Source organism: Notamacropus eugenii, chromosome 2 (genome assembly GCF_028372415.1).
Source record: "Notamacropus eugenii isolate mMacEug1 chromosome 2, mMacEug1.pri_v2, whole genome shotgun sequence".
NCBI classification, from domain to species: Eukaryota; Metazoa; Chordata; class Mammalia; order Diprotodontia; family Macropodidae; genus Notamacropus; species Notamacropus eugenii.
Window position 1 is genome coordinate 8,854,117 of NC_092873.1, and position 15,276 is coordinate 8,869,392.

Below are 15,276 nucleotides of genomic sequence, written 5' to 3' on the forward strand. Positions count from 1 at the left end.
GATTAGTGTTCCAACTCTCCCACATCTTCTCCAACATGCATCATCTTCCTATTTTGTCATGTTACCCAACCTGATGGCTGTGATGTGGTATCTCAGAGTTGGTTTGAATTGCATCTCTCTAATCAAAAGTTCTTGAGAGCTTTTTTTTATATCACTCTAGATAGCTTTTATTTCTTCCTCTGAAAACTGCCTATTCATAACCTTTGACCGGTAATGGGCTGGGGATTGACTTCTATTCTTGTACATTTGACTCACTTCTCCATCTACTTTAGAAATGAGGCCTTTATCACAGACGCTAATTGCAAAAATTGTTTCCCAGGTTTCTGCTTTCCTCCTAATCTTCGTTGCATTGGGTTTGGTTGTAGAAAGCTTTTCAGTTTAATGGAATCAACATTTTCCATTTTGAATTTCATAATGCTTTCCACCTCCTGTTTAGTCAAAAATTCTTCCCTTCTTCATAAATCTGAAAAATAGACTATTCCTTGCTCCATTAATTTATTTATAGTATCAATCTTTATTCCTATAGCATGTATCCATTTGGAATTTATTCCTGTGTACGGTTTTGGGCAATGCTCTAACCCTAGTTTCCACCACAATGTTATCCAGTTGTCACAGCAATTATTGTCCAGTAGTGAGTCCTTATCCCAGAAACTGGGTTCCTTGGCTTTCTCGAAGTGTAGATTGCTATATTCTTTGACCACTGCGTCGGAAGGACGTAAGCTATACGACCGGTCTGCCCTTCTGTTTCTTGGCCCGTATCAAGAGGTTTTAATGATTGTTGCTTTATAATGAAATTTGGGATCTGGTAGATCAAGGTCACCTTCCCTGGTATTTCTCTTCATTAGTTCGCTTGATATTCTGGGCCTTTTTCTCTTCCCGACGAATTTTGATCTTATTTTGTCTAGCTATAGAAAATAATTATCTGATAATTTGATTGTTATGGCACTGAATAAGTAAATTAACTTAGGTAGAATTGTCATGTTTTTTTAACATTGGCTTGGCCTAGCCACGAGCAACTAGTGTTTTTCCGCTTACTTAGACCTGTCTTTATTTGTGCAAAAACGGTTTTGTAATTGTATTCAGATAATCCCTGGATTTCTCTTGGCAGGTAGACTCCTAAATATTTTATAGTGTCTAACCTAGCTTTACAAGGAATTGTTCTTTCTATCTCTTGCTCTTGAGCTTTGTTAATAATATATAGAAATGCAGAAGATCTGTTCATTTTGCAACCTGAAACTTTGCCAAGTTGTTTATGATTTATCATTTCAAGTAGTTTTTTACTAGAGCCTCTGGCATTCTCTAAGTATATCATCATATCATTTGCAAAGTGAGATAGCTTAGTTTCTTCTTTGCCTATTCTAATTCCATCCTTTTCTTTTTCTTCTCCTATTGCTACCACTAATATTTCTAGTACCATATTGTATAACATGGGTGATAATGGACATCCTTGTTTCACCCCTGGTCTTCTTGCAAGTACATCTAGCTTATCTCCCTTGCATATGATGCTTGCTGAAGGTTTTCGGTAGATACTACTTATTGTTTTATTATTTTATGGGAAGTTCCATCTACTCCTATGCTCTCCAGTCTTTTCAATAGGAATGGGTGTTGTATATTGTCCAAGGATTTTCTGCATCTTTTGAGATAATCATGTGGTTTCTGTTAGTTTTTGACATGATCAATAATGTTAATAGTTTTCCTAATAATGAACCATTCTTTTCAAGGTAAGTTGCTGTATTTTTTTTTTTGCTAAAATCTTTTTTAAAATTTTTGCACCAATATTCATTAGAGAAATTGGTCCAGGATTTCCTTTTTCTGTTTTGGCCCTTCCTGGTTTAGGTATCACAACGATATTTGCATCATAAAACGACTTTGAGAGGACTCCTTTGCCAATTTTCCCAAATACTCGATATAATATTGGAAGTAACTGTTCCTTAAATGTGTGATAGAATTCACTTGTTAATCCATCCAACCTTGGAGATTTTTTCCTAGGGAGTTCATGGATGGCTTGTTCAATTTCTTTTTTCCGAGACAGGGTTATGTAACTACTCAACTTCCTCTTTTGTTAATCTGGGCAATTCACATTTTTTAAAATAGTCATCCATCTCCTTTAGATTGTCGAATTTATGGGCATACAGTTGGGCAAAGTAATTTCTAGTTAATGTTTTAATTTCCGGCTCATTGTAGGTGACTTCAACCCTTTTCATCTTTGATAGTGTAATTTGCTTTTCTTCTTTGGTTTTGTTTTTTTTTTTATCAAATGGCTCAAAGGTTTCTCAATTTTGTGGTTTTTCATAAAACCAACTTTGAGTTTCATTTATGACTTCAATAGTTTTCTTAATTTCCATTTTATTAATCTCTCTTCTGGTTTTCAGTCTTTCTGATTGGGGATTTACTTGGGGATTTTCAATTTTTTCTTGTTCTGGCTTTTTCACCTGCATGCCCAATTCGTTCATGTCCTTAGAGGAAGAAATTTTACATCTTTAAATTCCTACATCAGCCATTGTCTATTTTGAAATATTAAATGACTTTACTATATATCAGTCCAAAAACGTCTTAAGATGTTGTTTAATATACAAAACTATATAATTACCTTTACTATTCATCAGTCCACAATATATTACTAAATTCAAAGCTTTTTTTTAGCAGGGGTTTCTTGTTTATTAAGTATTTACAATTAGTTTGACAAGAGGAATTGGTTGCATCAATGAACATATGCAAAACTTTTTATTAACTTTGGGAATTTTCAATTATTGATATATATGTATATGTACACGTATACATAGATACACACACATACATAAATATGTATGTATGTATAGTCAAAGTCAGGTCCTCTGGTACGCTGAAATATGGGGCCGTGCTCTAGAGCCCTTCTGGAGGGGAGCACAAAGGTAAATGCATCAAGAAACAGGTACTACTGTGCAAGTTTTTGTATATAGGATTATTGTTGCACCTTTGATTGTGATATTGCCTACGTGGAAATTAATATATCCCTTCACCTTTCAGTGCTCAAGTCAATTCTCTGCCACCCGAAGTTTCACAGAAGGTGCTAACCTGCACTTGCAGAAGGAGATAATTCATGCCAACGGAAATACAAGTCTTGTCTTTATCACCAAAAAGAATTGTGTGATATGGGCTTGTATCCTGAGGCAGACATTTATATAACCCACTCATTAAACTGAAATTCATCTCATTGTTTCCTAAAGCTAAGGACAAGAAGAGAAAAGTAATTAACAAGAGCACTGGATTTCTTAATTCAACACAATACCTGGCAGAGCCAGGACTAGATCACTTAGTCCTAAATCCTGCCTGTCTTATCTAGCTACACTACAGCACTGTCTGACTTGGGAAGGACAACTTTTACTTGTCAGCATTTCCAATTTGTATTACCCATGAAGAGTTGTGCAACAAGATGACATTACTCAATTAAAGTAATGGCTTCATGAAAACAAAACTGAATATCAATCATCAGGGAGAGAGAGAAAAAAGACTTTTGGATTGCAATGTTTTGGGATAATTTGTGACTTTGCTACCATAACCCTGAATTAAAATATCAAAGAAATGAGAATTACTGATTAGGGAATGCTCCACCCCAGAATACAATAATTTGTCAAAATGCCAGAAAACCAGAAAATTTCGAATTTCTCTGACAAATAATTTGGGCTTATTCTCAATTAATGTGAACAAAAGAAAACAAGAAATAATTACAAAGAAGGAAGATGTTGCTTCAGGGAACGAAAAATGACTACCAGGCCCCAGGATCGGAACTCTATCACACTCATACTTCATGATAAGAGCCTGGTTTCCTTTGCCAATATGATTTATAAGAAAATGTGTACGCAAAGGGTTCACTACTAATAAAACTCAAGAAAATATGTCCTCACTTTATTACTACTCTCATCTTCCCCTCAAAACAATGAAGATTTGAGGTTCATGGTCACAGCTCAGTGACTCCTCAAGTTCAAAAAAGTCATCACCAATTTTGTCTAATGCTGCATGAAGCTATGCTGTACTGCCACACTCGTGTATCAGATAACAAATTTTACTAATTCTTGGATGAACATAAATGAGATAGAACAAATAAATGTCTTATGGTACAGAATTTCAAGGAAAGCATACATATTTAATAAAAATATATTTAAAAAAAGAAATTTTTTTCTTCCTATTCCTATCCCTAGTTGTTTGAAGCTTTTAAAATTCTAACCTTACTATGGTTGCGCTTACACTCTGATTTGGGTTTCTATAGAAAATGATTCTGGTTATTATATATTTCATAAAGTCAGTGTCTGCATTCAGATATCTGTCACAAACCTACTTATGAATAGTTCTATCAGTAACAATCCTTTCAGTTTTCCCTATATTTATTTCCGTCTTGTAGACTATAAATTTTCTTGTTTGATGAAATTCATAGACATTCCACCTTCATTGAGTTTCCTAAGTACAATTATTTTTATTACAATTTGATTTGGAATTTCAAAAAATTTGATTAAATTTCTTTCTCTAGATAACATAATAGAAATTGAGGAATACAACTTGACATTTTTAATCTTAAAAGTTCATTCTATTTGCATGTATGTAGCTAGAGATATACTATTTTACAAACGAAGAAAACGAAGAAAAATGAAGTTCATTCATCACCTGACAAGCTATAAGCAAGGAATGTTTTCTGAAAAGGATGTGATTTTAGACTGTACTAGATATACTTAAAATTAAATACTGTTTCTTGTGCCATTGTGATTTCTTATTTCTTTTAAGGAACGATTTACATAGCTCATCTCTTTCAGATCTGTAGTGTAATATGCGCATGATCACACTTTCTTTGGAGCTCTGTTGGCATGAGCAAGGCATCTAAGCTAACTGCTCCTTAGTTTCATCACCATTCAAATGGAAGTAAACAGAATACCCACACTGCTTTTCTCACAAGGTAAAGGGTAAATTGATTTGAAACAGAAAACTCATAAATACGGGATGAAGTTATTATTGCAAGCCCAGGTCATTGAGATTCCCAATGGCCCAGCTGGCAGGATTCAATATTAGGCAACCACTCAGAAAAATCTCTTCTCTTTGAAAGTTTAACGGCCTGAATCAGGAGATTGGAAGTGTTCCTAGGATGATGTTGGAAGTGGGCACATGTGCAAATATCTACCAAAAATCTAGGAACATATATGTATTACCTTGCAAACCTTTGTCCCCTGTTCCCCCTAACTTCTGTGTCTTTTGCATCCTCTTTGGTATCTCTGAAATGAAAGCTTTATGAACATTTAGAAATGTTGGAAACGTTTAAAATGTATCCATTTCCAAAGCTTGGATAAGTGATTTTCATAGACTTCCAAAAAGGAAGAAGGCTTTGCTCTCCAGCTGTTTTACCGTTCTGCCTTTATATGTCCAAATATTAGATGAGCCCATCTGTGTCGGTGTGCCTCTGTGTGTGAACATGCTACAGTTACAGGAGACGTTTACGTACTTATTTTTCCCATGTTTTAGCATCAAAAATAACTAATATCACTACATATAATACATGTGAAATATGTTCAAAATTTTTCACATGATTTCATTAATTACATTTAGAACAATGGAGAAATCTGATAATTGTTATTGTAACTTGCTTAAAGAAATTTTTGGAGAAAGCAGACATTAATAACACAAAATACCTTGAGGCTGTTTTGTTCAGGATAATCAACCTACAAGGATAATTAAGTAAATAACCAAAAATAGACCAATTCCTACCCTTTAAAAGTATAAAATGGAAATAGAACATATATACATATATTTATATACATAAATATTTAATATATATGAAATTAAAGATTGCTCTTTCATTATTTTTTAAAATTAGCTATTTTTTTAATTTGTCACTCTTACCTTCCTGATCGTTGGCAGGTCCAGTCACGGTAAATCTGGAATCAGCAGCCCTTTCCAAACTGCTGATTTGGAGTGAAAGGGGCTGATTAAGTGCCTTCTGTTGTCCATACTGATAAATTAGTTCGTAATGACTATGTACAAAGTAAAAGATAAAACAAAATATTTCTACATCAACCAAGATAAAATTATACGTACCGGGTCTCTGCATACCTTAGACTTTAATAATCAGATTATCAGCAAAATTGTTGTTATTCTTTTGATGAAGTCTGTAGGGTATAGCTAATTATTCAGCCTAAACCTAGTATACATGTACTCAGAGTCACAGTAATAGAGAAGTATAGATTCAGAGCTTTAGATCATCTACTCCAAACACTTTATTTTCTAGATTAAGTAACTGAGTTCCAGAAAAGGTTAACAGTTCTCCAGGGTGATCCATAAAGTGAGAGGCATCATTTTTCCTCAGGTCCTCTGATTCCAATTAGAGCACTCTTTCCCCTGACCAAACTGCCTCATTGTAAATTTTGATGTTGATTATTATATTTATTACTTATTCTCTTTAGCTGTCACTCACTTTCAGGTGTCCAACATATCATGTGGCTTTTCCTAAAACTAACTTTAAATCTACTATAACTGGAGGTATCAGCAAAGATTAAGAAACAAACAGGAAAAAAAAACCGTGTCTTTAAAGCAGACTTTATAAATAAATTTTTGTGAAGTGAACTTTTGGGATGATCAAATACTAAAATGTATGGAAAACATTGGAAAACCTTATAGAACTATAAAAATGGCACCTATCATCCTCGTTATCCTTACTTCTGAAAAATCTGATCTCACATACCCTGACTCTACTTTGTAACTCGTCTCATGCTTATGTCCTCCTGAACTTGGATAACCGAAATTGGCCTTTGGACCAACTTCTTCACAGTGCCTTGAAGTATGCTTGCCAGATGCTTGCCATATTATGCAACTATGAAAGTCCCAGACAGTCTCCTTTGTATAGAGGAGAAATGATTTTAAATGCAATTCCATACAAATTATTAGAATTAAAACGTTGATACTTACATGGAATGACCACTGAAAGCAGCATGTTCCTCAGCTGTCTGTCCAAATGCATCTCGGCAAGAGAGATCAATATCATATTGAAGAAGAAGACTGACTACACCTGTTGGTTTACAACGGGCAGCAATCATCAGGGCTGTTCTAGAATAACAAAGAAACCATCGACATTTCAGAATTTAAAGGAGTCACACGTAATTAGATTTCTCTCGATATGTTGCAACAAGAGGATATCTCATATATGAGGTTATACGCATGTGCAACATGAATACTTCGTGAGGGATGAGTACTTTTTGTGCTTATATGCAGCATGAAAAATGGCAGTTAGGAAAAGAAGGAAAGACAGGATTGAGAGGGGTATTTTTTGTCCTCTTAGAGTTCTAGCAGGAACTGTCCAATTCAAGATTTTCATGACAACAAGAAGGTAGTGCATCAGAGTAACTTGTGTACAAAAGTGAAGAACTTTCAAGGGAGCCTACACCAAGTTTCCACTTGTTTACTAGCCTTGAAAGGAAAGTGGAGGCTCTTTGAAAGTAATGTTTATGGACAAGCTCATGTAACTGAAGAAAGGTTCATCACCAGATAGCTAGGACCATTGGATTTCAGGAAGGCCCATTAACCCATGAAGGCAGTTGATAAAGAGTTAGTGTGATTACAAGCTGCACTAGTAGAGAAAATATCCAAAATCGTGAAAACAGAGATCTTCTGAAGTTCCGAGTTTGTGTTATGTTGAATAATTCACTGTCTTTCTGCCTAAGGCAGTATTGTAGGTATATCAGTAATGTCACGTAGAGGTGTGCTGTTCCTTGATTACTTCGTGATAACTCATGGGGCAGCGAGGTGGTGCAGTGCATAGAGCACGAGTGCAGGAGTCAGGAGGACCTGAGCTCAAATCTCACCTCAGATACTTGACACTCACTAGGTGTGTGACCTTGGCCTAGTCACTTAACCCTAATTGTCTCATCCTGGGTCATCTCCAGTCATCCTGATGAATATCTGGTCACTGGATTCAGATGGTTCTGGAGGAGATGTGAGGCTGGCAACCTGCACAGCCCTCCCTCGCTCAAAATAAAGTCAATTGCAAGTCATGGCAGTATTGCCCTGATGGCATGGTCTTCCTCTGCAAGGAAGGGTGAACACTCACGCAGTGATAACCGATATAATAGGCTAACTCTGTGGAAGGTGGAAGTAGTGTCAAAAATATCCATGTAATGTAAATATATTATATGGGGAAATTATGGATATTTTAAGGTATATTCAAGTGTTAATAAACTCTTTATGGCAGGTAGAAATGTTGATTCTGTTTAAATGTTTTTCTCTGATCCAAAATCTCAATACCAAACATACCAAAAGGAACGAGTACAATATATTTGGGGGTGGCGCGGAATAAAGGATTATGGGAAAGATTGAAACTGATGGAGTTATGAAATATAGTATTAGCTCTTAATATTATCCTATCTTTTAAAATATTAGGTTTGTTTTTTAAAAGATTATTTTTAGTTTTGCGATCCAAGATGATGGAGTAAGCAGTAAATCGCCATAACTCTCCAATATTCACCTCGAAACAACCATAAAATACTGCCCTCAAACAAATCCTGCCACAGCAGAACCATCAAAGGTATAGGGTGAAACAATCTTAGAGCCCCCAAACCTTGGAAGATTGACAGGGAAGTTCTTTCTCACTTAGGTAAAAGGGAGCATACTCCAGGACAGGAAGTATCCCAACAGGGCAGCAGCAAGCCTCATCTCAACAAAGCAATGGTAGATTCGGAGTCCCAGTATAGGGAGTGGGCAGACTCCAGTTCTAAGAACTGACATGCCTCAGAATAGACTCAGCCAAACAGGTAGGGTCTATCCCTACAGGTGATTAAGGAAACAGGCAGCCACCAATGGTTACAATGCCAAGAACTTCAGGGTACATCTAGGGAAACTCAAGAACACTCCACCAGTCGTAGCACATGACAAACATCAGCAGTAGAACTCCGGGACAGCATCAGGTAAGCTGCCAGAACCCTACTATCTGCAGCAGTGCCTTTCATTCCCACTCCCATCCCCCGAGCAAACCACCGTAAAAGAGGGCTCCCACACGAGTCAGCAAAACATTGCAGCACCAGGTAAACAGCCAGGACCTGGAGACCCTGCTACAAAATTCTGAAACAGTGCCCTTTCCACATTGTGAGCAGAGCTCAAATTGAAAAGAAAGGGGAAAAAAAGACGAGCAAAAAGTCATTGGAAAAAATGACCATAGGAAGTTATTGTGGCCACAAAGAATGTGGAGGAAAAAAATTCAGAGAAGGAGAATGACGCCAAAACACGTATAGGCAAAATCGCAAAGCAAAAAGAGAAGTGAGCTCAATCTCAGAGAGAGCTCATGGAAGAGCTCAGAAAGGAAATTAAAATCATATAAGAGAGGTAGAAGGAAAAGTGTGCAAAGAATTGAGCGATGAAAGAGAATTGTGACAATATAAAATACTTGGGAATCTCTCTTCCAATACAAACCAACCAACAATGAACACAATTACAAAACGTTTTTCACTCAAATCAAGTCAGATCTGAATAATCTAAAAAATATCAGTTATTCATTGGTAGGCCAAGTTAATATGATACAAATGACAATTCTACCAAAAGTAATATCTTACTCAGTGCCATACCAATCAAACTACCAAAATTATTGTATAGAAATTAAAAAATAAAATTCATCGGGATGAACAAAAGGTCCAGAATACCAAGGGAATTAATCAAAAATAATACAAGTGAAGGTGGTCTATCTCTACCATATATAAAATTCTATTGTATAAATCGACAATCATCAAAGCCACTTGGGACAGGCTGAGAAACAGAGTGTAGGATTAGTGGAATATGTTTGGTATCAAAGAACCAGGGTCAATGACTACAGTAATCTTCTATATGAGAAATCCAAAGATTCCAGCTTCTGAATTCACTAGTTGACAAAAAATGCTGAGAAAACCGGGGGAAAAAGTCTCATGACAGAAAATGTTATTCACATCCAGAGAAACAATTATGGAGTCTGAATGGAGGTGGAAGCATACTATTTTCTCTCCCTTTTGGTTTTTTGTTTTTTCTGTCTTCAGATTTTCCTCTTTTATTCTGCTACTTCTGTCAAACATGAGCAGTGTAGAAATAGGTTGAATATGATTGTACATGTACAGCCTATATCAGTTTGCATAACATCCTGGGAAAGGGGGAGGCCCAGGAAGAAGAGCAATTTGAACTCAAAATTTGAAAACTGCAAAAAATTGAAAAGTAAAAATAAATAAATTTTAAAAGAATAAAAGAGAGAAAATGTGACAATGTAAGTGCTTCCATCGTCCTCAAATATTAAAAGAACCAGGAGAAGGCTTCAATGCCTTTCTTGGATCCTCTATGTGGAATTTCTGGTATTAGGACAAAAATCCTGTAGCATAAGAAAGTATGGAAGGACTAAAATCTCAGCCAGTGGCATAAATATTCACAGTGATAAGGTCACAGGATCATGAAAGTCAGTCATCTTATTATTGTATTGATTTGTATTTGTCAGTGCACATATCCTTAAGAACAATGAAAGGAAGAAGAAGGAAAAATTACACACATCAATTCTCATGATTGACATGAAGATTATTTCATGTAGAGAATCAATTGCATCACGAGTACACAAAACAGCTATGTGATGATCTTAAGTCATTGAAAATCAAACAATGAAACCTGCGAAAATAAATCACTAATTGATGGTGGATGGCATGCCCACATGAATGGCTTTCTCTGCTGCAGAAGCATAAATAGTAGCCCTTTTCATAATTGATGTTTGTGCACATTGTCACCCTTTCTCAGTGATGAACAATTTCAATTATTGTTGCTCACTAAGAGTTCCCTGATTGAAGTTGTTCTTATTCCTCTAATAACAGTTACCTCTTTTTTTCTTGGAAGCTTTAATTACCGTACCTGTCAAGCCTATCCGATGTATTCACATTTGCTCCATTCTTTAAGAAAAGATCTACCATATCTCGGTTATTTTCTTTAACTGCAAGCAAAAGTGGTGTGCAGCCTTTCTGCAAAATCATATTAAAGATCAAGTTAAGGTATGCAAGAATTGTTTATATGATAGAATTCAGTTGAAGGCATGTTGTGAACATCCTGTGAACTTGCTAATGACATGCTAAGGAAGTAGGCTACAATGGAACTCTGGAATGAGAAGAGCAGGGCATAAATCCAGCTTCTGTTAGTTAATTTCCATGTGACCGTAAGTAAATTATTTCACTTCTTTGGGCCTTAGTTTCCTCACATGTAAAATGAGGGAATGAAGTTAGATAGCCTCTGGGATTGCTTCCAGTTATTAATTTGTGATCAGGACGTAGAAAACCAGGATGTGTAAGAGATTTTCCTAATCTTTTAGGGGTACCTTCCTTTCCTCTGTCTTCATGTCATGATCAATGATCGTCTGCGTGCAGTCACCCTTATTTCCCCAGTACTTGGCCAAGCTACAACTAAGTTCTGGTCAGTTTTCAAGTTGCCTAGTTCTCTTCATCCTTTCCCCTGAAGTGTGTTACAACCAGCCTCAAAACTCAAGAAAATCTTGCCTTAAGGTGGCTGAACCTTGAAGAAAGTCATTCTCTTGATATTTTCCCTCCCTTCACAACCCTCCTAATGTATATTTTGATTTTTATTTTCTTTCTTGAGCAGCAGTGACGAAGAGTCAAACCTTTTCTTAAAAATCAGGAGATACTCAATAAGTCTACAAAGGAAACGGCATAGTGTGTAGGAAATAGAAAAAAAAACACACCTACATACACTTAAGAATTTGTTCTTGTAAAATGTCTGTCTGCAGTTTTATGCTGAACAAATTTTTAAGAGAATATTTTTTAAAACATTATGACATTTCTTCTTGACCAATTAACATTGTACTATCATAGGTAAATGTTTATATGTAAAGTATTGCAGACAGATATTTGATGGAACCTTTGAATTCTGGGTACCAGACCTAATATAGCATGCAAAGAAAATTCTAGAGAGACAGATGTGGTGGACTGAATGGAGAGCCAAACTCAAAATCAGTGAAACAGAGATTCAAGGCCTGCTGCTGAGACACTTAGAGTGGCTAGGTGAGCTTGGGAAGTCACTTCACATTTCACCATTACAAACCATTCCCTAAGTCACGTTTTCATAACTTTTTGTGTGTGTGTGTGTCATGCACCCCTTTCCAGAATAATGCTTTTAAATACCTAAAATACAGAGAATGCAAAGGAAGCCAATAACATTGAAAGAACTATAAAATAAATGGTGATTTTTTTTTGAAATTAATGGATCCCAGGTTAACAACCCTACTCGAAGATTAAATCTTAGAACAGGCCCTGGTCCAAAGCAGTCGAGGGAAGTTCCTCATTAAGAGTTCCGTTGTGAATGGAGTCTCCTCCCCGTTTTGCCTGGCCATCAGAAAATTCCCAAGGCCAATGAACTTTGAGTAGAGATGGATTTTAAGATACTTGCATTAAAGAAATGCTTCCAAGAATATAATGTGCATTGGAAAATACCTGATTTACACATTTGATCTCAGAAAATATTTTCTCACACAAGAGGTAGACTTCTACCTTGTTTTTTGCTTCCATGTCTATTGTATGTCTAAGCAGCTTTGCTGCTATGGCTGTGTTAAGTCCAGAGGCAGCATAGTGAAGTGCAGTGTTGTCATGGGTATCCATCAGAGCAGGGTCTGCACCATAATCCAGCAGGATCCTTGCACACTCCTCCTGCTGACACTGTACTGCCTGTGAATGGAATGTAGAGAAAGAGACAATCAATACTCTAAAAAGTATTTAGTATACTAAAACATCATTAGTGATATTTAAATAATTTAGTAAAGCACATTTTCTTACTCCAAACGCATTCTATAGACCAGCAAGGTTAACTAGGGCATACCTTCATTAAAGATGTCTGATAGTGCTTGTCACGCAGGTTTATTTTGCATTTTCTCTCTACTAAGAGAGACACAACATCTGGATGGCCATTTGCAGAAGCCAGGTGTAGAGGTGTGCTATGAAAATGAGAGCTAAGTCAATGCTTGGTAATTACGAAAATCAAAATTGTACTCTTGTTAGGTACTATACTTGTAACATAAAATGCATTATTGTTACTCCGCCTGAAATCGAAATCGCTGCCCAAATAAATATAAGTGGCCACCCTTCTCACCCGAGGACATCTACAATGTGCATTAGTTCTTCTGACCGGATATGATGAACAAAAACGTCTGGGAAATAAATAGCAGACTCAGAAGAACATTTCACTGGAAGAGAGCAGCATTTGCTCCCACCACGTCACTGAGAAAGAGTAAGTCAGCTGGAAGCAGACTACAAGTAAAAGGAAGGAGTTTCCCCTCCATTAAAAATGGGCAGGCAGGAGGGTCAGGGGTCACCAGCACTCAGAACTTGGGATCCAATCTCCAGGAGGCAGAGCCTGCGCCTGCTCTGGCCCAGGTGCTCAAAGGACAAGTTTTCCAAGGATTAGCCAAGGCACATGCAGACTCGTGGAGGGAGGGTGGAGGAGGGGGTGTCTTACACTGTTCCTGGGGGGGGCCATCCCTTCTCTCACCCCCAGCGCCCTCTCACCGCTTCTCTTTATCCAGATCGTCCACGTGTGCCTGGCCCAGCAGCAGCAGGTGCTGCACCCTGGCCACATCCCCGAAGGAGGCAGCTTTATGGATCTTCCCGAGGTCCTTCATTCTGATGACATAACCGGCACCTGGGACCAAGGGTCGGACCTCGCTGTCTCTCCTGGGAGAGGAGGAGCCAGATGGAGACCGCTCTCTCCTTCTCAAGATTTTGAAAATCTTCCTCATCCTGAGGGCGGGCTTCAGAGATGGTCTGGAGAACTCACTTGGAGACCCTCAGCCTTCTCCGGGAGCTCGCTTACTCTCCAAAACACTTCGATAGTCAGAGACTCCAAGGAAACTGCGTCCAAACAGGGCAACAGTTAGAAAGGAATCGATCCTGGAGATGCTTGGAGCCCTAGCAACGCCTCGAGGGAGACCGAAGTGCGCGTGAGCTTGACAGACGCTCAAGGCATGCGCACGCGCCCAACGGGAAAGATTAAGCCTGCACGAGTGCTCACGTGCCAGGTCCATTAACTCTCTGCTGGAAGGCTCCAAAGGTCATGATCGCGAGGGTGGCTGGGCCCAAGGCTGGCTGCTTCCCCTGCTAGAGGTTCTGCCGGGTCTCGCGCTGGGACAGGATGCATAGGGGCGGGGCTGTGAAGGGGTGGAGGAGACCTAATGGGAAAGCTGGAGCAGCTGGATTCAGAGGACTTGGATTCGAATGTCGAACTCCGGACTGGCTCTGTTGTTTCACTTGGGAAAGCACCTCCTCTCCCAGCCTCAGTTTCTGCGTCTGTAAAAGGAAGAGGTGATTCTCCATAGCCCGCCAAGGGTCTACAAGGCTTTAAGAATTCGTTGACGCCCCGACTGAAAACGAGTAGCATGTTACTACTCTGATGTCTGGTAGCCTAGGTTCCTCTTTGCTCTCATTCTTCCTTTTCCCTTCTGACCTTCAGGAGAGGAGGGCAATGATTCCTCAGGGACAGGCTGCCTGGCACGGGGAGGGTGGAGCTGGCCTTAGACAGGAAGCCCTGGGTTCAAGCCTAGCTTCTGCAAAATTATCATTGCCCTAGATATGTCCTAAGTAAGGGTAGGGGAAGAGTGGGTTGCAGCAGTTTCTTGGAAAAAGTGATGTTCGTTTTAGCTGATCATAAGAAAGGCTACGGTAATAGAATAATACAGTTTAAATCTCGCAAGTTAACAGTTCCATTCACCTCTGGGCTGCAGGGTCCCCGTCCACAAGACTATGATAATAATGGGGGCTACATATTAAGAGGAATATTGATAAGTTAAGAGTTGTGATTATGGTTTGTCCTTCCTTCTGATAGAGGACCTTGACCTCAGTAAGAAGACAACATGACTTATACTTCAACTGGATTGGAGGGAGGGCTGTGCAAAGCCACCAGCTTGATTTTCTCCTCTGGAGCCATCTGAGTCCACTGGCTACATATCGATCAGCATGACTGGAGATGACCCAGCGTGTGCCGAGGAAACTTGTTCGTTTGAAATAAATGTCTTTTCAAATTCTCACTTTGAGTGAGGCAATGCCAGTTCAGTGAAGAAGCCTGTTTAAAAGGTAAATCAAAGGATATCTACTTTAATGGAAATTAAAAAAAAAAATTCAACTCTCTTCTCTCCTGAAGAGAAACAATTATTATTTACATTCACTCTGAAGCCAGGATGGCCAAAAAATACTCATTAAGTGGTACTTCGTCAGCGACCTATAGTTCACTTAATCAGAGGCAGAGTGAATTGAGTTGAAGGCATTATCGTTAAGAAGC

At 38.2% G+C, this 15,276-nt stretch overlaps 1 protein-coding gene across 1 annotated transcript in view; it reads right to left on the bottom strand.

Annotated features, from left to right (window-relative positions):
* LOC140522472 (uncharacterized) overlaps positions 1-13,741 on the bottom strand; it is a 58,195-nt gene extending 44,454 nt beyond the window's left edge. Inside the window, exons 1-6 of the mRNA XM_072637905.1 lie at positions 13,512-13,741; positions 12,826-12,940; positions 12,444-12,674; positions 10,858-10,964; positions 6,925-7,062; positions 5,863-5,993 (exon numbers count right to left, since the gene is read on the bottom strand). Of these exons, the coding sequence (XP_072494006.1) occupies positions 5,863-5,993; positions 6,925-7,062; positions 10,858-10,964; positions 12,444-12,674; positions 12,826-12,940; positions 13,512-13,741 (952 nt within the window). The remainder of the gene's footprint in view (positions 1-5,862; positions 5,994-6,924; positions 7,063-10,857; positions 10,965-12,443; positions 12,675-12,825; positions 12,941-13,511) is intronic.
* Between the last annotated feature and the right edge of the window lie 1,535 nt (positions 13,742-15,276).